The sequence below is a fragment of the Budorcas taxicolor genome, chromosome 3 (assembly GCF_023091745.1).
Source record: "Budorcas taxicolor isolate Tak-1 chromosome 3, Takin1.1, whole genome shotgun sequence".
NCBI classification, from domain to species: Eukaryota; Metazoa; Chordata; class Mammalia; order Artiodactyla; family Bovidae; genus Budorcas; species Budorcas taxicolor.
The window spans coordinates 29022926-29048722 of NC_068912.1; the positions used below are offsets into that span (position 1 = coordinate 29022926).

At 40.8% G+C, this 25797-nt stretch overlaps 1 protein-coding gene across 3 annotated transcripts; it reads left to right on the top strand.

Moving 5' to 3' along the window:
• The first annotated feature begins 1918 nt into the window (after positions 1–1918).
• Positions 1919–24549, top strand: AMPD1 (adenosine monophosphate deaminase 1). 3 transcript variants are annotated; one of them, XM_052638269.1, is made up of 15 exons: positions 1919–2044; positions 7848–8028; positions 9804–9969; positions 12999–13164; positions 16001–16220; positions 16684–16813; positions 17868–18062; positions 18348–18479; positions 19175–19338; positions 21203–21329; positions 21512–21675; positions 22773–22893; positions 23559–23732; positions 23902–24012; positions 24374–24549. In XM_052638269.1, exons 1-15 carry the CDS (start codon positions 1924–1926, stop codon positions 24530–24532), a joined length of 2331 nt encoding a protein of 776 aa, XP_052494229.1. In that variant the 5' UTR covers positions 1919–1923; the 3' UTR covers positions 24533–24549. The 3 variants fall into 3 exon arrangements, with proteins under 3 accessions (XP_052494229.1, XP_052494227.1, XP_052494228.1); XM_052638267.1 differs by lacking the exon at positions 1919–2044 and adding an exon at positions 6568–6759; XM_052638268.1 differs by lacking the exon at positions 1919–2044 and adding an exon at positions 6568–6722.
• Positions 24550–25797: the final 1248 nt, after the last annotated feature.

The following is a 25797-nucleotide window of genomic DNA, read 5'->3' on the forward strand; positions in this document are numbered from 1 at the left end:
TTCACTGGAGAAGCACCTTTAATTTGCTTCAAGAACTTTTCCTTTGCTTTCACAACTTGACTAACTGTTTGGCACACAAGGCCTGGCTTTTGACCTATCTCAGCTTTCAGCTTTTCTAGCTTTTGATTTAAAGTAAGAGACATGGGACTCTTCCATTTACTTGAGCACTTAGAAGTCATTAGGGTTATTCAGTGGCCTAATTTCAATATAGTTGTGTCTCAGAGAATACCAAGGCCCAAGGAGAGGGAGAGAGATGGGAACCAGCCCGTCAGTGGAGCAGTCAGAACACGTACATTTATTAAGTTCTCATTTTATATGAGCGTGGGTTAATGGTGCCCCAAAACAATTACAATGGTAACATCAGAAATCAATGATCACCAAACACAAATAATAATAATGAAGTTGGAAATAATTACCAAAATATGATACAGTGACATAAAGTGAGCAAATGCTATTGGATCATTGGTGCCAGTAGACATGCTCCATGCAGAATTGCCACAAAACAATTTGTAAAGCAAAGCACTATAAAATGAGGTCTTCCTGTATTTAGGTGTAACCCGGACTTTGTGTTATTGTGAAAGGAGCATGAGATTTTGGTCCAGAGAGCCTTAGCTTTGCATTAACAATTGGAATGCTTTGGGCAGAATACATCTCTCCTCAGAGCCTGAATTTTCTCATTTGCAAAATAAAGGTAAGGTACTCCTTGCCTTACAGGGTTTTAAGAACCATCAAATAGATAATATTTGATAAGTGCTTTGGATACTATAAAATGCTATATGTAAGAAGGTTGTTCTCTTTGTAACAATATATTTAGTGAAGGTACCTGAGCACTCTAGGCTGCAGTTGTGTTTCCATAAGATTTGAAGTAGGATTTCCCTGGTGGTAAAGTGGATAAGAATCTACCAGCCAACGCAGGGGCTGTTGTTCAGTCGCTGAGTCATATCTGACACTTTGTGACCTCATGGATTGCAGCACGCCAGGCTTCCCTGTCCTTTACCATCTCCTGGAATTTGTTCAAACTCATGTCCGTTGAGTCAGTGATGCCATCCTCTGTCGTCAGCTTCTCCTGCTGCTTCCAGTCTTTCCCAGCATCAGGGTCTTTTGCAGTGAGTCGGCTCTTTGCATCAGGTGGCCAAATTGTTAGAGCTTCAGAATCACTCCTTCCAGTAAGTATTCTGGGTTGATTTCGCAGGTTCAATCCCTGATCTGGGAAGGTCCCACATGCTATGGAGCAACTAAAACCAGTGCTCCACAACTGCTGAGCCTGAGCTCTAGAGCCCACGAGCTGCAACTCCTGAAGCCTGTGCACCTAGAGCTGGTGCTCCACAACAAGAGAAGCCACCACAATGAGAACTCTACACTGCGATGAAGAGTAACCCTGCTCGCAGCAACTAAAGAAAGTCTGTGCACAGCAGGGAAGACCCAGTGCAACCAAAAATAAGCAAATACTTTTTTTTAAAGATATGAAGTAAATTTACCACTTATTAAGTAAATTCTGTCAGGTGAATTTCTGCTAAGTCAGGGATATATCTTACAAAAGTGTGTGTGCGTGTTGAGAGCTTGATGAATGTATCAGCATATTCACCAACCACAGATGGCTGTTCTCAGGACTGAAATCCTGAGAACCTTGACTTTCCAGAGCCTGCAAGACTTCGTTGTGTTCTGCTAGGGTGGAAAATAGTCATCAGTGGTCCAGTCGAGAAGAATACTACGCGTTGAAAGAATCCAATCCACAGGAAGATTTAGAGATTGCAGTGCAATTCTTGGCCTACCACAGACATCTTGCGTAAAATCCCAGGGTAAACACTGAAGGCTTCACCTGTTATTCACTGTCAGTGCCTAAAGCTATAAATAGGTCTACAGCTCGTCTGTCTCCTTTTAGAGGAGAAGGGTCAAATTACAGGGGCAAAGCAGAATAATAAAATGAATGTCAGCGTGTTTTACAGTGTCAGTCGGTCGTCCGTCCAGTGTCGTGTCTCTTCCTTTCTACTGTGCTGCCCCAGCACACAGGATCCCAGCACAATGCCTCTGTTGAAACTTCCAGGTAGGTGTGCAGAAGTGTTTGGAGAGTTCAGTTCTTTTGATATGCAATCGTTCCTTTAATTATCATTTCAGGTCTGGGAATCCTTTATTTGGGGTTCATAGTATTTTTAATTAATACACTTCAGGAAGAGACAAGACAAGGTTTTCAAAGGGTTTCTGGTGTTTAGTTTTAGGAGGGAGGTAATCTAAAACTGTGTCATGTAGTAGCATCCTTGATGATCCTGATGGAAAACTATGTAAGAGATTGATTATCTAATCTGTTAGTCTAAACAAAACCTGTGCTGCCACACTTCCGAGAAGGGTCATAAATAATGTCTTTAGCAACAGTATTAGCTGAAAATCCTGAGAATAACAGCAGTTTTAACCCAATCTGTATATTCTGATGGTTCACAATCCAGGTTTACACACAGAATAATTTTCAAAATAATAATAAGAGTCTTTTTCATTATAAAAGTAATACACGATTCATGTGAAATAAAAGAAACTTCACTGAAAAATAGAAGTAATAAACACTCATTTAGAGAAATTGGGAAATCTAGAAAAGAAGTAATTTTTTTAAAACCCACAATCCCCATCATCTAAAGATAACACTTTTAACATGTTAGTGTTTTTCTTTCAAACTATATTCTTTGCAAGTGTAAAGAATTAAAAAACACACTCACAGTTGAGATTATATTATACACGTGACTTTGTATCCTGTCCTTTTGGCTTCACATGATAACTTAATCATTTATCATAGTACTCTAAACTCTTCCTAAACATCTCTTTAAATGGTTCTATAATAGTTCCAATTTTCTTAACCAATCCCTAGGTTCTCTATGATTTTTTAAGTATAAATATGCTCTGACAATAATATTCGTACCTAGGCTTTTTCCTCACTAAGGTTTATTTCAGTAGAATAGATTCTCAGAAATAGCTGCTTGGTAGGTGTTACTTGTTTACCAAATTATCTATTTTCATTTACTTGCTACCAGCATTGTATAAGATTTTCCATCCCTCTTGATCATGTTTTTAAAAATCACATTTTACAAAGAGGACTTCTTTAAAATTATAAACATAAATTTAAAGAGAGAAGTTAGAAAGGAAAAGAAAATGAAGAAGTATATGATGACTACATCCCCAGGGTTTTCTAATGGCAGCAAGTTGTAGAAAAATGGAAGAATGAGCTCTAATAACACATCCCACCACCCCCCTTCCTTGTACCAACCTACCTATTTCTATTCCAAAGCACTGATTAGTAGCCATGATTTCTGAAAGTTGTTCACATATTTTATCTTGTTCTATTTTACTTCATACAGCTGAAGGAAAACGTGAGTATCTGGGGCTATTTTCTCTGCCATTTGCCAAAGTATCAATATTTTAAGGATACCATTCTTTAATTCAGAAATATGAATATTTTTCAGCAGTGTTTATTAATGATATCATTGAAAACCAACAAAGATTTATAATGACCATAGATCTTCCAAAGCATAGCAAATGAACTCATGGATTTTCCTGACTCAAAAAAAAACACACAAAAACCTACATTTTTGAAAAAGACGCTTAGACATTAGCTAAGGGGATCTACTGAGTCCTGCCTTAGTAAACCCTCTCATGGTGAATTTTTGTGATCAGATAACATAAAATCCCATTTTTAAAATAAAATTGTAATTTTTTATGTACACTACCTTCCATCTCAGACTTGTCCTTTGACCGACTAAGAGTACTCATGATGCCTCTGAGTTCCTCTGAGATGTGATGTGGCAGATGAGAGGCCTACGACCCATCTTTCCTACATATTAATAAAGCACTGCTGAGAAATAAGCATGTTTTTCTGGACCTGTTAGGTGAAAAAGCAAGCATGATATTCATTTTCTCAAGAGTCTTGCACTTCCCATGTTAATAATAATAATCCCCAACTTCTGCATAGTACTATGCAGTTTCTTGTTTAATGTTTATTAAACAAGTCTCTGAAGTTGACATTGTTATTATTAACATTCCTCTTTTATAATGATGAGCATTGAGGTTCCTAGTGATGCTATGATTTGTCCAAGGCCACCCAGCTGTCACAGATACTTTTCCCCACTTGTAGCCCAGGGTTCCTTCTGCTTCACCACTCTTGTTTCGGTCCTCTTACCTGCTGCTGCTGCTGCTAACTGCTTCAGTCGTGTCCGACTCTGTGCGACCCCATAGACGGCAGGCCACCAGGCTCCCCCGTCCCTGGGATTCTCCAGGCAAGAACACTGGAGTGGGTTGCCATTTCCTTCTCCAATGCATGAAAGTGAAAAGTGAAAGTGAAGTCTCTCAGTTGTGTCCGACTCTTCACAACCCCAGGGACTGCAGCCTAGCAGGCTCCTCCGCCCATGGGATTTTCCAGGCAAGAGTACTGGAGTTGGGGGTCCTCTTACCTATACTCTATCTAAATGTGGATGTCCTAACATCAAGACATTGCCACTCAGATGTTCCATTATCTCAAACATGCTCAAAAAAGAACTCCGCGATTATCTATACAAACCCAAGGGAGCCCATAAATTAGGTTGTCACTCAATCTTATCTACTCACCTTTTGAAATATCAGTTTCACCTTTTTCTTTCTCTAATCACCACCACTCCCTAAAGTATTTTTGGAAGGCAGAGCTCTTGAATTAGGAATCAAATTTCAGCTGTGTTACATGAAGGTAAAACAATTGGTTGATTTAGTGGAAGGAAATATCAATGGTATAATTTTTGGTGTTAATGTAAGCTACTTCTTGAGAGTAGAGTTTCTACTTTTCGACTGTCTATAGTGACTTAGGGAGATACAACCTTAGTAAAAAACAGTGTTTAAAGACATGAAACAAATAGACGTGTGCAGTCCCAAATAATGGATGCTTGTTTTGGAAGAGCCAAATCTCAAGCAAGTAGGATTTGGTTCTTGGGGCTCTGTTTCCATACTGTACTTCCTGAGGCCTCCCAAAGCTCTGACACTGACCCATCATGACAAATCAGTTGCACACTCATCTTCATCCTCCTTCTCTTCATCATCATAGCCAACAGGCCTATTTCCATTTGCTCTGCATGGTGCATGAAACCTCTTCTGACTTCTGCTTGTCATTGGTCCTTGAGGTGCATGTGCTTGCCTGTGACGCTGCGGGAGGAATGATACTATTTCTGGGAAACAGTTGGCTGTGGGATGGGGAGGCAGTCTCAGGCCATCAAATGCATCTACTTGGTGTTTTGTTTGTTCCTTCGTGGATCATGGCGCTTGCCAAAACAGTAGGCGTAGCATCCAACGATGCTTTTCAGTTTCAGGAAGTGCTTGAGTTTAATGAGACAAATAGATGCATGAAGTTCAGCCAACACAGTGGGCTTCTCCATTACTCTGCTGTGACGAGCCAGGTTTGAAAACTGGCTGACCTGACTGTTAGAGTTGGTGAAGTTAGGAGTCAATTACTATCATTTCCAGTGTATGCTTCAGCCTATACTAAGCCATACCATTTATCACTTTCTTAATAACCCAAAGCGAATTCGAAATACCAAATATCTGTCTGATCAATGGTACCGAATCATATCATTCAGTTTAATCTGGTGTTTTATTTTCCTTCAAAAAATGCTTTAAAAAAGCGTTTTCGTAGACATTATCTCACCTGATGTCACAAGACCCTTGTAAGGTTTGTAGGTAATAGTATTGCCACTGTATAGATAAGGAAACTGAAGCAGAAGAAGGTGTAGGAGTTGGTAAGTACCGAACAGTATTTGAATACATTACACTTACCTAAGTTATAATTGGAAATGTGTTATTTTGGAGACTTGTATAGATGTCAATGGGGCAAGAGTGGGGGGATCTATCTTTATGCCTGCAGTTTGCTTTGTTATTACATAAAGAATGTTTTTGTCTGCTACTATTGCTCCAAATATCTAACTGTATGCCATTCTCATTATTTGCTTCCTGCTCTTTTCTGGAAGTACCAAGAGATTTTTATAATTATTGGGTTGACTAGAAAGTTCATTAAGGTTTTTTCCTGAGATCTTATTGGGCCAGCTCAATATCAGAGGTAATGACTACTCATACGGAAACAATTGGGTATCTGGAAAATAGAATGGCACTTAACAGAAAAGCAGATACTTGATGGCATCACCACCCTATACAATAAAACTGGTTCTCTTTTCTCCTAAAAGTCTTGGGGTTGTTCATTGCCAAGCTAAAGATCATTCTTCCACCCATTGAAAGAATGGGAAAATTACAACATGTAAAAGTAAACTTGGCATTCCAAAGATCATTTATTATGGAAGCTACATGTCCACAAGAAATGGGATTCCCAACACTGGGCAGTAAATTTTGGTAACTCCCTCCCCTGACATCACCAAGATGTCAGGATTTGAAAAAAATGAGGTTGTAATGTGTGACAGCAACACAATTTCTGTCTTAGGAGGAAGAAAGGCTCTAAAGTACACATTTATTTCTCAAAACTACTGATATCACTGGCTCTCTTTAGTAAGAAAACACCAAAGATCAACAACCCTACCACATCTTTATTTTACTTGTTTATTTGTCCATGCCCTGCAGCATGCAGATCTTAGTGGCTCAACGAGGGATCAAACCTGTGCCCCCTGCATTGGGAGCCCAGAGTCTTAGCCACTGGACCACCAAGGAAATCCCTCCACATCTTTAAAACCATCAGAAAAATTCTACCAACCTAATGGGAAGGACTATGCTTCAAGGTTACTATGAAATCAAACTTAGTCCCACAAGAAACAGGTGATCTTAGGTGCTAATCATATAAGAGCCCAATCCCATCTTTCAGTTCAGTTCAGTCACTCAGTCGTGTCCAACTCTTTGCGACCCCATGAACTGCAGCATGCCAGGCTTCCCTGTCCATCACCAACTCCCGGAGTTCACTCAAACTCACGTCCATCGAGTCGGTGATGCCATCCAGCCATCTCATCCTCTGTCGTCCCCTTCTCCTCCTGCCGCCAATCCCTCCCAGCATCAGAGTCTTTTCCAATGAGTCAACTCTTCGCATGAGGTGGCCAAAGTACTGGAGTTTCAGCTTTAGCATCATTCCTTCCAAAGAACACCCAGGACTGATCTCCTTAGAATGGACTGGTTGGATCTCCTTGCAGTCCAAGGGACTCTCAAGAGTCTTCTCCAACACCACAGTTCAAAAGCATCAATTCTTCAGTGCTCAGCTTTCTTTATAGTCCAACTTTCACATCCATACATGACTACTGGAAAAACCATAGCCTTGACTAGACGGACGTTTGTTGGCAAAGTAACGTCTCTGCTTTTGAATATGCTATCTAGGTTGGTCATAACTTTTCTTCCAAGGAGTAAGCATCTTTTAATTTCATGGCTGCAATCCCATCTTTAGGACCCTCCTAAAGTGTGCTGTGGGCTTCCCTGGTGGCTCAGACAGTAAAGAATCTGCCTGCAATGCAGGAGATCTGGGTTCAATCCCTGGGTCAGGAAGATCCCCTGGAGGAGGAAATGGCAACCCACTCCAGTATTCTTGCCTGGGAAATCCCATGGACAGAGGAGCCTGGCAGGGTACAGTACATGGAGTCACAGAGAGTCAGGCACGACTGAGCGACTAACACTTTCACTTTCAAAGCCTGTTGTAAGTATCTGACTTGTGATTCTGAGAATGAATTTCCTAGCTACCCACACAGAAACCCACTAAAGAGAAAATAGGCATTAAGCGCCATGAAGTTTCTGGCACACTTGTCAGAGAGTAGGGCAGACATGTCTCCAGGGCAGTCCTTAGCACTGTGCCTTACATGTAGCAGAAACCGTTAGATGAGTTCTGAGAAAGTGCTTGAAGACTAACACATGAAAACCTCTTCTAGCTATTGATGATGCAATGCGTAGCTTTGCTGAAAAAGTGTTTGCCTCTGAAGTCAAAGATGAGGGAGGCCGCCACGAGATTTCCCCCTTTGATGTGGATGATATCTGCCCAATTTCTCAACATGAGATGTTTGCTCACATGTTCCATCTGGAGGCTCAGTCCACCCCTACAGAAGGCAGGAGGTAAGCGGTGTAAGGGGAACGCTTCGTACCCTGGGACACATGGAAGGGGAAGTGTCAGGACCAATGGTTCATTCTGAATGATGATTCAACTTGGAGGAAAAACTCTGCCAGAACTAAAAATCCCCCCATCCACCCAGACACACATACACACAAACACACTATATCCTAGGGCAAAGTGATAAAGACTAAAAAAGAAGAAAACAGTGGCCTTCCTACCTTCATCCTCATCTGCCTTTAGTTGAAGCCTCCCTATCCACCCAAGCCCTATCCAGGTGGCTCAGTGGTAAAGAATCTGCCTGCCAATCCAGGAGACATAAGAGACCTGGGTTTGATGCCTGAGTTAGGAAGAACCCCTGGAGAAGGAATTGGCAACCCACCCCAGTATTCTTGCCTGGAAAATTCCACGGACAGAGGAGCTTGGTGGGCTACATACAGTCCATGGGCTGCAAAGAGCTGGACACAACTGATCTCACACACATCCACCCGAGCAAGAGGAAATGATCTACCATGGGATTATAGTGATTATTCCAAAACAAAGTGGGGGATGGCTGCTGTGCACACATTCAATTTCCGCACTATCAGTGTAGAAACTGGAACTCAAGAGCCTCATCTTCAGACTCTGTTCTTAGTCAACCTTACTGCTGTGCTCCCTGACAAGAATCCTTCTCTCTGGCTAGTCTGACCTCCTCCAGGCCTCAGGGATACAGCCCTTCATTTTTGCCCTCATGTCCTGCCCATCCTATGCTTGCGACGGACCCATAGTTAATACCTTCCCTGAACAGATCCCTCTCCGCAAACTCTGTTTTCCCTTATTTGAATCACTTTAGCACTCACTACCTGTTGCTGTGTGCCACAGTTTAGTCTTCAAACTTACTACTGACCACTTACTTGGAACTCCCTCCTCAGAGCACTCGCCTCACTACCCAACTCCCCCTTCCCAGCCAGCTTCACTGGGAAAGATTGTTCTGCTGTCCTTCCCTTCTTTTGATGTCTTTAAGGAAAGAACGGGCTTCCCTGGTGGCTCAGCTGGTAAAGAACCCACCTGCAATGCAGGAGGCCTGGGTTCGATCCCTGGGTTGGGAAGATCCCCTGGAGAAGGTAAAGGCTGCCCGCTCCAGTATTCTGGCCTGGAGAATTCCATGGACTGTATAGTCCATGGGGTTGCAAAGAGTTGGACAGGACTGGGCGACTTTCACTGTCACTCTCAAGGAAAGAACAGTAATCCACCTCCTTTAGTATCCCCTGTAAGACCTAACACAGGGTATGTGCCAAAGTAGAAACTTAACGCAGACATGTTGATTTGAGGAAGTAACATTGAGTCAGCAACTTAAAAGTTCCAGGTACTGTGCTAAGCATTTTCTAGACATTAAATCCCACAGAATTCCTATAGAGTAGACATTAACACACATTTTTTTAGATAGAGAGACAACTTCACAGAATTTAAGGGACATGCACAAAATGGCACAGGTACTAAGTGACACGGCCTGTGCTAATGCAACACCCAAACTGGCTGTTCTGCACTGTGCAGAACAGTGTCGTGCTGGGAGTCTTCTGGTATATTCCCTAAGGCCCACTATTCCCAGGAAAGAGGAACACTTAGGTGACACCTCCTTCCATTTGGTTAGATCGTATTCCTGACTTCCAGCCCACATGGAATTTTCACTGTTTGTCTTCAAAATAAAATTGTTTCAAAATGATAAAACATCAAATTTATCACTATGAAACTCCCAATGAAGATAAAGTGAAATCTTTTTCTTTTTCAATTTCAAACTCAGAAAAAGGCGCTTCTTCGGACGGAAGACTATTAGTTTGTCCGTTCCACAAACTGAAACATCTTCCACCAAACTGTCCCTCATCGATGAGTACATTTCTTCGTCTCCCACCTACCAGACTGTGCCTGATTTTCAGAGAGTGCAGATCACTGGCGATTATGCCTCTGGGGTGAGTTGCTTCTTGCCTCCCAGATGTAGCTGCTGGGAGATACTCAGCTTGATTGTCTCAGCTTCTTTTCTTCCTCCCCTTCCTTTTGAGGAAGATGTTAGCTCACTTGCCCTTTGTTATACTTCATTATCTCATTCAATAACAATATGCTATGAATTCAGGAAATATTTTATTTTACTTATTTTTGGATGCGCTGGGTCTTCATTGCTTTGCACAGCTTTTCTCTAGTTGCAGCAAGCAGGAGCTACTCTTCATAGCGGTGAGCAGGCTTCTCCTTGTAGCTTCTCTTTTGTGGAGCACGGTCTCTAGGCACAAGGGCTTCAATAGGTGCAGCACACGGGCTCAGTAGTTGCAGCTCTTCGGCTTAGATGCTCTGCAGCATGTAGACTCTTCCCATATCGGGGATCGAACCCGTGTCCTCTGCATTGGCAGGCGGATTCTTATCCACTGTGCCATCAGGGAAGCCCAGAAAATTTTACTGAAGTATTGCTGATTTACAATGTTGTGTTAATTTCTGCTGTATAGCAAAGTGATTCATATATATATATATGAACATACTTATGAATATATATATTTTTCCATTATGGTTTATCACAGGTTATTGAATATAGTTCCCAATGCTATACAGTAGGATCTTGTTGTTTACAACATGCTGTGACATATTGCTATTTTGCTTTGATCATCTCACATAATTTCTCTTCCTTTATCTCATTTGCTTGCCCATGAGAATATGCAGTAGAATGTGGTTGCATACTGTGTGTTACAGAAAACAGTGGACAAATTTTGGCAAAAGAACCAGCGAGAGTAGCTACTGATCTAGTCTCACTGAGGTATCATAAAGCAAGACAGGGAGCCTCAGGAAGGCATGGAGGCTCTTGGTGGAAACATGTACCCAGAGCAGAACTTGGATGGATAGAAGGGCTGCAGGTAGCATAAACCAATCAAAGAAAACAGCTCAGGAGAAAGAGAGGGGAAAGAGGAAAGAAGCATGGAGAGACTGAGAAAAGAAGATGAGAGAGGGGTTAGAACATTCTCATGGGGTTATTGTTCTTCCACCAACCGTCTTCTCCAATTTCACTGCAGATGCTTACACAGTAGATTACTATTTGCAACAGATACTAGTATGCCACAGCGATAGTAAACTCATGTTGCAAACAACTTGATCTGCCTGTCCTGTCCAGAACAGTTGTTCAATTAATAAATCTTTGCCACATGAGCTTGCAGAATCAGCATCATATTGGTGAAACTTCTGTTTAGCCATCAGTCTATGCTCCAAATATAGTTTTAATGACCAGTCCTAAGCCCTCTTATCATGTAACTGACCCACTTAATGTCAGTCCCAAGATATTTAAAAGTGACAGAGCAATCTGAGACAACCTAAAGGGGTGGGGTGGGGTGGGAGGGGAGTTTAAGAGGGAGGAGATATATACATACCAATGGCTGATTCATGCTGATGTATGGCAGAAACCAACACAACATTGTAGAACAGTTATCCTCCAATTAAAAATAAACCAAAAAAGTGACAGAGCAATGAAATGGACACTGTTTTTGTTTATTTGTTTTCTGTGTGGTAACATGGGTGCTCTACAAGTGGCAGAAATTTTAGATGCTAGATAATTGAAATGAAATGTTTGGTAGCAATTTGGAAGAGTCCAAAGTTCCATAAAACCACCAATATTAAGAGACAAACTTGATCCCTATGTGCTTAGTGGAAATGAAAACAGGAATGAAAAGAAAGAAGATGAGAAAAAGGACAAGGTTCACAGAAGTCGGGGAGTAGCTTCTCCTCCTATAAAAGCTGGAAGGCACCTGAAACCTTGGCCTAGAGTTTTTAAAGAACCAAGTATGTGGCTACACCTGTTGGCTGAAGGTGGCTAAACTGTTGAGCTGCACTTCACCTGGTCATGGTCTGTACCTGACCGTGGTCTTCACCTTCACAACTGAACAGAGAGATAAAGGGGAGAATTAGAGTTCCCAAGGCCACTCATCCCAGATAAACAACAATTCAATGTTATCAGTCCTTATTGAGCACCTTCTCTGTGCCAGGCACTGTGCGCTAAGTGCTGAGATGCAAAGGTGAATAAGATCCAGCTCTTGTCCTCAAGGAGCTGATCAGTAGTCTGTTAGATGGCAAAGAAACAAACATGCCCTTGGAAGCAGATCCCTTAGACCTAGTACCCCTGTCAGAATCTCTTGGCTAAGGTCAGCAGGTCTTTAAAAAGAATTCAACTGTTTAGGATCAATAGCTGGACCTCAAACCATCAGGGGCAACCTTATGTTGGGGTTGGTCCCAGAAAGTCGTCAGGCTCTGATTATGAGCATGCAATGATTTCAAATTACAACTTCTTGGGCATGCCAGGCCTGGCCGGGAGTCAGGTATGGGGCAAAAGAAATAGACCAGTTTAGGAAATTTGCTGCAGTTCTAAGAAATTTTTACTCTAAAATCTTTCTATTTGTAATTCCAGATTAAATTTTCTTTGAAACCATCCCAAAGAATGAGTTCTTACAGGATGATGCTCTGTCGGTCTCTAGCTACAGAAAGCAGTGTGTGCATGGCAGGGTTTGAAGGCCATGTGACACCTTATTCCTCCCCCAGTATTTCCCACACTGACCAGCAAGTGGTTTGAGTTCTCAAGTTTGACCAACTTTGTCTTTCAATTGAGGTACTATCTTCAGAAGTGCATACTTATAATGTTTGTCACCGGGAAGAAGTATTTTCCGTGTTAGAATGGGTTCTTTTCATCATATTTGTTGGATGATTGCTTATATCTAACAAAAACCAAAAACAAACACGGGACTTCAAGGAAAGACTCATAGGACAGATATGCCTTGGTAGAAATAGAAGAGCTAGAAAAACTTCTGAACCTGCTCCTGGAGGGAGACCCAGGGTCCAAGTCAAGTGGGAAGCAGCTGGGTGGGCAGGGGAGGCTCAGCAGGGCCAGCTCACCAGGAGAGCTGGGAGATGCCAAAGACAAGCTTTACCCAATTCTGCAATTTTTATAGGTGCTACTCTGAAATTTTCTTGGTAGGTTACAGTTGAAGATTTTGAAATGGTTTGCAAAGGTCTTTATCGGGCATTGTGTATACGGGAGAAGTATATGCAGAAGTCATTTCAGAGGTTTCCAAAAACCCCTTCCAAGTACCTGAGGAACATTGACGGTGAGGCTTGGGTAGAAAAAGAGAACTTCTATCCAGGTAAGTAATTTTCTTATATAATTTCTGGAATATAGTTTGAGGTTTAACTTGTTATTGTTCAGTCGCTCAGTCATGTCCAACTCTGTGACCCCATGGACTGTAGCCCACCAGGCTCTTTTGTCCATGGGATTTCCCAGGCAAGAGTATTGGAATGGGTTGCTGTTTCCTTCTTCAGGAGATCTTCCTGGATCAGGGATCAAACCCAAGTCTCTTGCATTGGCAAGCAGATTCTTTACCACCAAGCTACCAGGAAAGCCCTTAGGTTTAACTACTAATGATTAAATGTGCTCCCATGGTTTTAAGTCTAAACCATAAGTTCATGGTTTATAAACTTAAGGTTATAAGTATAAACAGTTTGAAGTATCATAATCATCTTCGGCTCCATCCTCTCTTCTGCCCCAAAATGCCCAATTATCTGATTCAGTCTGTACAATATCTCTCAGAACCTCCTCTTTTCACCATTCCCCAAGCCTAAATTTAGGCCCATATTTCTCTTTGTCTGGCTCATTGCAGTGGCTTCTTAATTACTCTGTTAAATGCTAATCTTGTTCTCTCTCAGTTCATCCTCACTTTGGTACCAGTTACTATAACACAAATCCGAGCACATCCTGCTCCTGACAAAAAGTCTTTAATGCCTCCTCCAACAAAGTGAAGTCCAGTCTTTAGACTGGCATCAAGGCCTACACCACATCTGGCTTTCTTCTGTATTGTTGTTGTTTTTTTAATTAAACAAATACTTTTTTTTGGCCATGTTGCACAGCATGTGGGATCTTAGTTCCCTAGTCAGGAATCAAATCCATGCCCCCTGCAAGTGTGGAGTCTTAACAACTGGACTGCCTGGAAAGTATCTATCTTTTATTTGTCTATTACTTATTTATTTTTGGATTTGCACACTCAGTTCGGTTCAATCGCTCAGTCGTGTCCGACTCAATCTATTTATAAACTTGCCTTCTTTACGCCTTTGAGCTTTTTGTTCTGGTCGGAAGCCATTTAGCTCAGCACATTCCTGCGCCTGTGCTGTCTCCACGCTGCTCCCTGTGCCCCACTGGCCTTCCCTTCACTTGTTACTATGTGTCCCCGTATCCAGATCCAATGTCATCCTTCAAGGTATTGCCCAAACATGATCATTTCCTGCCTTCCTCTGGATAAAAATAAGCTACACGTTTTGACTTTCCATAACATTTTATTTACATGTCTCATTTTTGACTTTCTGTCTAGTATTAAGTACATATTTAAACATCAAATTTCAATAATTTCACAATTTAATAATTTATATAGTATAATTATATCATGATTTATGTAATCAATTCCTATTTTTAAGCACTTACATTTCTGACTTTTAAAAATTTACTTCCAACAAGGTTACAATAAGCATCTTTATCATTAATAAATCATCTTTGTGCAGTTGCTTTTTAATCTTTAGGATTAGGCTTCTAGAATTGAAATTTCAGACAAGGCAAATATTTAAGGTTTTTTAACTATCAAACTATGTTGTTAAAGATTTCCAGTTCTAGAACCTCTTCTCTTTAATTCCTTTTATTATTAAAATCATATCAAACATGTATCCAGTTTGATAACTGGATTGGTTTGTTCATCTTCTATAATATTGACATTTAGGTTGCTTGTCTCACCTTTGTTTCTCCTAAATTGCATTTTATATCTCTAGTATATTTAAGTGCAAGTATTTGAAAGTTGATATTTGACACAGTAATGTACTATTTTATTTCTTTCGTGTTCCTTATCTCTCAGCTTTGTGTAGAAAATATGCAAGCTTTTTCTTTCTATATTATTTTTCTTACTCTGACCTTTTAGTCATCACTTGCAAACAGCAGATTTTCTGATGTCTTGGACACATACTTGTTGAAAGTAAAAGGAGTGCTCTAAAGGCTATAACAATGTGGAATTTGTCCTCAGCTTTCTGAGGTTGAAATTGTTAGCAGTGGAAAGAAGGGGACTTTCATCCACATTATCCCTTCTCAAATCCTTTAGCAAAAATTGCATGTGCTTTACAAAGTGGGAAATATAAGTAAATAAGAATTATGTTTAGAATTTATTTTATATTTCCATTTGTATTAAAACCACTCTAGATGGAGTACAAAGGATTTTAGGGCAGGGAGACTATTTTGCATGATACTATGAAAGCAGATACATGTTACTATTCATTTGTTAAAATTCATAGAATGTGCACTACCAAGAGTGATCCCTAAGGTAAACACTCTGGACTTTGGATAATAATAATGTGTCAGTGTAGCTTTGTTGATTCTAACAAATGTACCATTCTGACTGAAAATATTGATAGTGGGAATGCACGTTTGAGGATAGGGGTATATGAGGACTCTGCACTTGGTGCTCAATTTTGCTGTGAACCTAAAACCACTCTAAAAAATTAAGTTTATTAAAAAATAGCCATTCTAAATAAAGACCGATAGAGACGGTTTAAATAAGGGAAAAGTCCAAATTCCACTTTTTAACTCTATTTTTATTTCTATGCAATCATCTCATATGTTAATAAAATACTCTATCAAGAAGTCTTTGATAAACAAGTTTATTAAATAATTAAAATGATTTGTAAGTAATGTAGCAAATTAAACAGCATTCTAAAGAACTTGAAAATCATTTTTGCACTAGATAAAATGTTAGGCTTATTTTATACTACTAAATTGGTCACATTTGAAAAATAATGTAAAAATGAACTTTAGCTTAGCTTTGGATAATTACAACTTAATGACGTATAGAATTCCAAACAAATGAAATCTTATAGTATTTAATTTTGGCTATTTTTATGTGGTCATTCATTCTATATGCTGATATATTATTGTGTATTTCATTGAAAAAGTCTTTACCCCTCCTATGAAGAAGGGAGAAGACCCTTTCCGAACAGATAACCTCCCAGAAAACCTGGGTTATCAGCTCAAAATGAAGGACGGTGTGGTTTACGTCTACCCTAATGAAGAAGCAGCCAGCAAAGATGAGCCCAAGCCACTTCCTTACCCAAATCTGGACACCTTCTTAGATGATATGAATTTTTTACTTGCTCTAATTGCCCAAGGACCTGTGTAAGTGTTAAGACCTAAACTACTGCTACTGTTACTACTACTGATAGTAAGACTAAGGATTTATGAAGAGCTTACTATGTTCAAACACACATTAAATGCTTCATATGCATTGTTTCTTTCACTCTTCATAATCATTGTATGAGGTGGATATTTTTTATAACTCTAGATTAATAAGCTGAGACTTTGATGAGTTGAGTAATTTGCCCAAAGTCACACAGGTGGCTAAGCCAGAATTTGAACCCAAATCTTCCCTCATTATCATTTATGTCCAACTTTGATGAAAAGATTAAGTCCTTGGAACCCAACACTTTTCAAATTAGATGAATGCAGAATAAGTCAGTTTCATTTGGAAACAAACATAATTGTTTGTGATAAAGGTGATAAGGGTACTGATGGTTTTGAAATTGACTGTGTTCCTTAAATGTCTGAAATTTTTTACAATTAGTGATTTAATTTTTCACAGTAAGACCTATACCCATCGGCGCCTGAAGTTTCTCTCCTCCAAGTTCCAGGTCCATCAGATGCTCAACGAGATGGATGAGTTGAAGGAGCTGAAGAACAACCCCCATCGGGATTTTTACAACTGCAGAAAGGTAAACATGTTTGCTGCTCAGAGATCATTCCTGGACAAAAACATTAATGCAATTATTTCTTGAACAGGATAAGAAAGATACTGTTTTTCTGATTAATGTAAAATTTCTACAGATTCAGAGGAATTTAGTGAAAGCAAATAGATTATGTCTAAAAGATGCAAATGCCTTTCCTACTGTTTTCCACATAGACAGGGTTACCACATTATTGCCATAAAAGTTATACTTGTCAGCAAAAACCAAAATAACAAAAACAAATAAAACCTCAAAAGCCACTCTTCTAGGATTTAAAAGGTCTTCATTCTAGTGTTTTTCCTTCTACTTCCTGACTGTAAAACATTGGGGGAAGCGATTAAATATTTCTGAGTTTTGGTTCCCTCATTTGTAAAATTGGAAAATATATCTGCTCAATCTAGCTCACAGGAGGATTGTGAATATCAAATGATCCAAACCTTGTGGAAAACTAGTCAACTACAAACATTTCAAAGACGTGCTCTGATCATTTAAATGATTGCAAGGACGTGGGGGTAGGAAATATATGAACAGAGATTTGGGACCAAATCGTGGCTCTGTCATCCGTATAAGCTTGGGCACACTGCTTAATCTATCAAAACTTCCACTTATAAAATTGTTCTTATAAAAATACCTAACTCATAAGTGTCATCTCTGTACCATGAATGCATTATTTCAATCCTTTCTCCTCTTGGGGCTGAAAACTCTGGCAACTACTTCACTTCTAGCTGTGTCTCAGGGGTAGAAAATTGTCCCCAAGAATTTTGTGTGGATCAAATGCAGGAAGTAAACTGGATGTTACAGATATGCAAGAGAAGCAGGCAATATTATTTCATCCAGCCTAAACGTTCACATTCTTACAAGGGCACAAAAAGGTGCTATGTATTCATTCTTGGTTGAACCTATACCAACTGTCAGGTCACACCCCTATCGTTTACTCCTTTCTCTTAGCACAGCGGGATTTGTGGGCACTGTAGCCTCTAACAGAGCAGCATAACGAAGCGTTACGGATTGTTGGTTTTTCTTGACCTGAATGTACACACAGGTGGACACTCATATCCATGCAGCTGCTTGTATGAACCAGAAACATCTACTGCGCTTTATTAAGAAATCTTACCAAATTGATGCTGACAGAGTGGTCTATAGCGCCAAGGAGAAAAATCTGACCCTAAAGGAACTTTTTGCTAAATTAAAAATGCATCCCTACGACCTGACTGTTGATTCTCTGGATGTTCATGCTGTAAGTTGATAACGTCAGTTTCATCTAATACTCAGAACCCACATGCATTTCTCCTACAAACACTCCCTTCTCAGAGCTCTTTTAACCATGTGGGCTTACCGCGCTGACAGAAAGAACCCTTGCACAATTTCAAGGTTCTCTCATTGTCAGCTATCCTGTATTCCATTCTTGGAGCCCGAGCCCTTGCCCTCATACCAGGCCCCGGTTCCTTGCAGTCATTCCCTAACTCTCTGTGTCCAGGCAGCTCTGATAAGGATATACTTGTGTTCTTGTTTCCTGATGCAGGGACGTCAGACTTTCCAACGTTTTGATAAGTTCAATGACAAATACAACCCCGTAGGAGCAAGTGAGCTACGGGACCTCTACCTGAAGACAGACAATTACATTAATGGGGAATATTTTGCCACTATCATCAAGGTGAGGGGGAACCAGCCAGATCTACGGTACCTGGCCTGATTCTTGGGGAGGGGGAAGAAGAGAGGGAACGAAGGAAGAAGGAAGGGGGGAAGGAAGCAGGGAAGAAGAAGGGGAAGGAGGAAGGAGGGGGGAGGGAGAGTGCTATCACTTGGGTCAGGCACTACGCAAATGAATGGGGTCATTTCTTGTGAAACATCCACTGTAATGATTTTTGAAGACCTTGATTCCAAGGACAGAGAAGCTGAGGGTGTGGATTTGGGATTAAGGCCCTGGTTCTTCTAGACTTTTGGAGTTGTAAGTTCGAGAAGAGTCAGGATCAGAACCTGCCCTGATCTTCATGACACTTGAACATTAGGAGGCAGGAATGACAGATGCAGTTGGGAGATGTGTGTTTCGGAGATAAGGGTCATATGAAAGTTGATTCGTTTGCAGCAGTGCCTCAGGATCGCATCATCTGTAGTCCGACGCTTTCTCTCTGTGGACTCCATCAGGTCCCATCAGTCTTCCATTGCAACTAGATGCCCCTCACCTCTCGCTCTCCTTAAATCTTAACCTTGATAGTTCTCCTCTGACTTCCTTTCTCATGACCTCTGTTCTTCTTAGGACCTCTGGTTCCTGTCCCTAGACCCCTAAGATTCCTCTCCCTAGACCCCACAGGTATCGACTCCTGAGGGACTCCTCTCTTGGCTTTGCAGGAGGTAGGTGCAGACTTGGTGGAGGCCAAGTACCAGCATGCCGAGCCCCGCCTGTCCATCTATGGCCGCAGTCCTGAGGAGTGGAGCAAACTCTCCACCTGGTTCGTCCAAAACCGCGTCTACTGCCCCAACATGACATGGATGATCCAGGTCCCCAGGATCTAGTACGTAACCACTCACTGGAAACCCTAAAGCCTGCCTCATCCCACCTGCCCTCACCTCCTCCACACGAACAAAGGCCAGGCAGCACATCTGGACAGATACAAACTTGGTTGACAGCACTCTGCTGGGTCCCCGGTGGGTGCCTGGTTTTGTCCACTCTAGGTTTAGCACTTTTAATCACAGACAGGAGTTAGGAAGATCATTTCAGTTCAGTTTTCTAACCAGGTTGTTTTTTTAAACAGGGCACTTGATGCAGATCACAAAATAACTTACTAAGAATGATTAAAACTTAGCTAGGAGAAAAACTACGTACAGTTTACTATACGTTTTTTTTCTCTCGGTCCTCTTCTCTGTGTCCAGCTCCTTCTTTCCCAAGCACATCTGTACTGGGGTGTAGCTTTCTTGTATCAGAACTTCAACTACTGTCTGCTGATTATCTCATCTACGAGTGCTCAAGTTCTCTGTAATCAATGAATATTTATCAATGGTATTATCACCTGCTAATTACTCATTGCCTTCAGGAATATTCATATCACTGATCTTCTATCTAACTTAAGTGTTGATGTATTGTCTGGCCATCTGCCTCTGTGTTCTGTGTGTCCTGTGACAATGTAGAGCTTTATCCTCTGTCTTTACCAAAAAAAAAAAGAAAAGGAACAGTTAAAAAAATTATTGTTTATTATTTGATTCTTGGTTCCTCTGGGTCTTCGTTGCTCTGTGTGGGCTTTCTCCAGTTGCAGAGAGCAAGGGCTACCCTCTAGCTGCAGTGCATGGGCTTCTCATTGGAATGGCTCCTCTTGTGGCAGAGCACAGGTTCTAGAACATGTGGTCTTCAGCAGTTGCAGCATGTGGGCTCAGGAGTTGTAGTACATGGACTTAGTTGCCCCAAGGCATGTGGAATCTTCCTGGACCAGGGATTGAACCTGTGTCCCCTGCATCGGCAGATGAATTCTCATTCACTGTACCACCAGGGAAGTCCCCAAAGAGTAACCTTTTGAATGGAGTAAAACTTCCTGTCTAATATCATTAAGACAGAGAGGCAGTAAAGTGTGGTGGTCAGAAGCGTGGGCCCTGCCCCTGGGCCGGCTATACTTGAATCATGACTCTACCAGTTACTAGCTGTGTGACCTTTGGCAAGTTTCATGACCTCTCTGTGCCTTAGTTTCATCATCTTTAAAATGGGGTCATAAGGGTACCTAATTTATTGTGTTGTTATGAGGATTAAATTAGCTAATACTTCTGACCACTCAAAAGAGTGGGTGGCAAATATTGAGTGCTATATAAGAGTTTGTTAGATTGCCTCTGGCTACAGCACATCAGAGGTGTTCCTGATAAGCATTTCATGTTCACCATCTTGTATACCACACAAAAAAAAATCATTGACCCTTTCATGACATAGTTCCCATGTTCTTCATTCTCTGTCTGGTCTTAGCTGTGAAGATTAATTTTTTTTTTTTTTTGTACCACAGAGCATTCGTAGAAGATACAGTATAGGTGCATGTGGTCCAGCAAGAAATTTATACCTCCTATGCCAAACCTAAGGTCCCCTGGAGAAGGAAATGGCAACCCTCTCTAGTATTCTTGCCTGGGAAATCCCATGGACAGATGAGCCTGGTGGGCTACAGTCCTGAGGGGTCACAAAAGAGTTAGACATGACTTAGAGACTAAACAACAACAAATGTCAAACCCAAACTGAACCCTTCTTTATGGGTAACCAAGAAGAAGGTACCAGGGTGGACCTAAGATGGAAACACTAGGTCTTTTCTTAAACACGGCATTTTGTCCCTTTGCTTGTCTTTGGCCTTTGCTTTGAACTATCAGTCCCCAAATCATCTCCTCCTAAATTCTCTTCATTCCTGCCTCTAGTGATGTGTTCCGATCTAAGAACTTCCTTCCACACTTTGGAAAGATGTTGGAGAATGTTTTCATGCCAGTGTTCGAGGCCACCATCAACCCTCAGGCTCACCCAGACCTCAGTGTTTTCCTCAGGCACGTAAGTATGACCCTGTGGGCCTTCCTAAAGCTGCACATGAACCAGCCTGCGTACCTAGCCATGATGAATTCTTGATGCTTATCTCTGACGTTTGGTCCTTGCCTCTGGGAGCTGAAAGTCTGTCTGAGGGCTGGGTCTCTGCATTCAGACTAAACCCATTGCCTGCTCATTTTTCCTGACAGATCACGGGCTTCGACAGTGTAGATGATGAGTCTAAACACAGCGGCCACATGTTCTCCTCCAAGAGCCCTAAGCCCCAGGAGTGGACCATGGAAAAGAACCCATCTTACACTTACTATACCTACTACATGTATGCAAACATCATGGTGCTCAACAGCCTGAGAAAGTAAGTAGATGAGAACTGGAAAGAGAATCTATCTGACACACTTCTTTCCTCATACACTTGCACCCTCGGTGGTTGAGGGATGCTGCCAGTTGGCCCAGAGAAGAAATTTATTTCCCTTGACTTTTTCTTCAGTTTCCTTACTTATCTGGGGAGGGGTATGGACATTTTGAGTCTTCCCTGGTGGCTCAGATGGTAAAGCGTTTGACTGCAATGCGGGAGACCTGGGTTCAATCCCTGGGTTGGGAAGATCTCCTGGAGAAGGAAACGGCAATCCAATCCAGTACTCTTGCCTGGAAAATCCCATGGATGGAGGAGCCTGGTAGGCTACAGTCCATGGGGTCACAAAGAGTCGGACACGACTGAGCGACTTCACTTTCCTATGGACATTTTGGCATCTTCAGTAACTTTCACAATTCCTTTTCTTTGAAGTTTAGGAATCTACACTTATCACTGTGCAATTTATGATAAAATTGCATACATTTTGCCCATCTTGGTATATCTGAGCAAGGAAGAAATATAGGACTATTATAAGGGGGTTTTCTGGAAACCTTTCCCCCCTAAAGTGTGAGTAGCAGAAAAAATGACATGGTGACATTGGTAAACTTTGGGTGGTAACTGAAGATGTTTCTGTTCAAGTGATCAAATCTTAACTTTCCTCCATAACCTTATATCCTATATTGCCTCTTTTTCCAAAAACTCTGTGTTTTAGAAAGTGTTTTTGGGCTTCCCAGGTGGCTCAGTGGTAAATAATCTGCCTGTCAATGCAGGAGATGCAGGTTCAATTTCTGGGTTGGGAAGATCCCGTGGAGGAAGAAATGGCAACCCACTCCAGTATTCTTACCTGGAAAACCCCCAAGGACAGGGAAGCCTGGTGGGCCACAGTCCATGGGGTTGCAAAGAGTCGGACACAACTGAGAGACAAAGCAGCAAAGATTATGAATCGGAATTGTCCGGTTTGCTGAATCCTTTGGATGCCCCACTCCCTTTCAGAGTGTTAATTTTTCCTACCAGATTTTCTGTAAATCACTTTAGGCCCAGAATGGTTGTCAGGTTCTGGTCAGTCACCTGTGATTCCTAAAATAGCTCCATCTCCCTAGGGAACGAGGCATGAACACGTTTCTGTTCCGACCTCATTGTGGGGAAGCTGGAGCTCTCACTCATCTCATGACAGCATTCATGACAGCAGATAACATCTCTCATGGCCTGAATTTAAAAAAGGTGAGTTGGAGGCTCTCTTCTCAACCTTAACTTCTATGTGGGAGCAAGAGGGATAGCTTTTTCCTCCTTATCATTTTGTCACAAGTCATTATCAACACTGGGATCAAAATAAAGGAGAGCAAAAAATATTTTTGAGATTATTTACTGCATTTCATTTTACAGTGGTCCGGAGAAGTGAAGGAACTTGCTCAAGATTACCTAGCTAGTCAGTGTCAGGGAGGGGTTAATGCAGATCTTCTACTTTTCATTTTAGAGCTCTGACAAGGGATAAATGCGAGGCAGCTTGGCCTACCTTCAACTGGTTTTTGCCAGATTTCATGTTGTAGCATGTTTCGAAATGCCTTTTTTGAGAGTCAGAACTTTCTTGTAGAGAAAAAAAAGTTTCACGGTGAATTCTTTTGCCTAAGATGGACCATTAACTTAGACAATTAAAACTTCAACAATTTGGTTTGACTCAATGTTTCTGAAAACTGATCTCATAAATTTATTTTAAATAGTATTTAGATTTAAAAACTATTCTTTTTTTTTTTTTTACAACAGGATTTAAAGAATAGGTGATAATTTTGTTGAAAGCCAAAACCTGAAGTAGATCATGGGGTTTTAAAATTTCTAGTTTGCATACCTTTTCCAATATTTTAAAATATTTTTTCACTTTTCCTTTTCAGAGTCCTGTGTTACAATACTTGTTTTTCTTAGCCCAGATTCCCATCGCTATGTCACCATTAAGTAACAACAGCTTATTTCTAGAATACGCCCGAAATCCATTTTTAGATTTCCTCCAGAAAGGGCTAATGATCTCACTGTCTACAGATGACCCAATGCAATTCCACTTCACCAAGGTACACATATGGAATTTTGAGCAATACAAGTATATTTTGCTGAACTGTTATTTACCATCTAGAATTTTAAAGTTGAATCAATGATATTTCACTATTCTTTTGTGCAGGATATGTGTTATTTCTTTTAATGCATCCCTTTTTCTTTCCCTCTTTAAATAAATAACCCAAGGAGCCCCTAATGGAAGAATATGCCATTGCTGCACAAGTCTTCAAGCTGAGTACCTGTGATATGTGTGAAGTGGCAAGAAACAGTGTTCTGCAATGTGGAATTTCTCATGAGGTAGACCTGCCTTTGACTGATTATCCTTCTGAGTCTGGAATTTGGTAACCTGAATATTAAAAACTTAGTTGAAGAAACACTTGTTGAAAAATTATTTCAGGAATCATGTGCAGTTACTATGGACAGGGTCTAGAAAGAATTATTCTTTCTCTGGCCAGGACCTGTGGGCAAGGAAGATAAAATACACTTATTTCTTAGCAGATCATGCACATTGAGGCACTGGATGAGTGTGCTTAGCGGTTTATTGTTTGCCTCTTGCCTGCAGCTAATATAAGGAAGGAATCTTTGTGGAGGATGTAATTATTGTCCATATCAGGGTAAAAAAGTGACAACAATCATTCTGTTTCCTTTTTTCTTATAGGAGAAAGCAAGGTTTCTGGGCAACAATTACCTTGAAGAAGGCCCTGCTGGAAATGATATCCGAAGGACAAATGTGGCCCAAATCCGCATGGCCTATCGCTATGAAACCTGGTGTTATGAACTTAATTTGATTACTGAAGGCATTAAATCAGGAGAATAAAACAAACAAAATAATGACATGGGTGAGATTTTCATTGTAAGGTATAAATAGCAATGGTCACTAGTTAACAAATCCCTACTATAAGCCGAAGATTGTATTAGATGTTGGTCCATTGACATTATTTCATTTAATGCTTTGCACAACTTTATAGATATTATTGTCCCCATTTTGGGGAAAATAAGTAAACTGAGATTAGTAACCTATATAAGGATATGCCTAGTAAGAGGTCAGAGAAGACAATGGCACCCTACTCCAGTACTCCTGCCTGGAAAATCCCGTGGACGGAGGAGCCTGGTAGGCTGCAGTCTATGGGGTGGTGAAGAGTCGGACACGACTGAGCGACTTCACTTTCACTTTTCACTTTTATGCATTGGAGAAGGAAATGGCAACCCACTCCAGTGTTCTTGCCTGGAGAATCCCAGGGACGGGGAGCCTGGTGGCCTGCCGTCTATGGGGTCGCACAGAGTCGGACACGACTAAAGTGACTTAACAGCAGTAAGAGGGAGCAATGGAGACCTGGGTTTGTCTGACTCTAGAGTCTCCATGACTTTCAGGCAAAATAGTTATTAAGACAAGGCAAAAATACAAGCAAATGATTAGTTATAGGGAGAATGCAGGCTTTTGGTTTACAGAATGGAACTTGCTAAAGGCATTTAGACCACTGAAAAGTCCTTTTGACAGGATACAGCTGAAGAGTGACTTTCTTAGACAAAAACAGGAGTGGTGTAACCCAATATAGAAAATCTGTAATTATGATTTGTTATACTTAGGGAGAATTTATCTTACAAAAGGATTCTTAGTTTTAAGAATGTAATTCACAATTAAGTTATACTCAGCAGCAGTGGTACATTTTAAATGATTTCATTTACCAAAAGAAAAGCTACACCTGTAACTTTTTAGAATCATTCCTGTTACTCAAGGTCAAGTGGAATTCCAATTAACCAGACTATACTTCTATACACATACAGTTGTGTTGCCATCTAGTGGTTGGGCTGTAACTTCATTCACCTTATTCAATAAACAGTTACTGACCAAACACCTAAAATATCAGTCAGGTACATACCTAGACAGAAAAGGTATAAGGAATAAGATCTCATTCTTTTATAGACTACAACTAGTATCAAATTGTTCGCAGCATGAAGTTACAGCATGAGTAGGTACAAATGTGAAAAGGAGCATTTTGTGAAATATCTTAGAAAATAAAGACATTTCAAAAGGAAAAAAAAAATTAAAAGCAAATTCCTACATGCTTCCACATTCTGTAC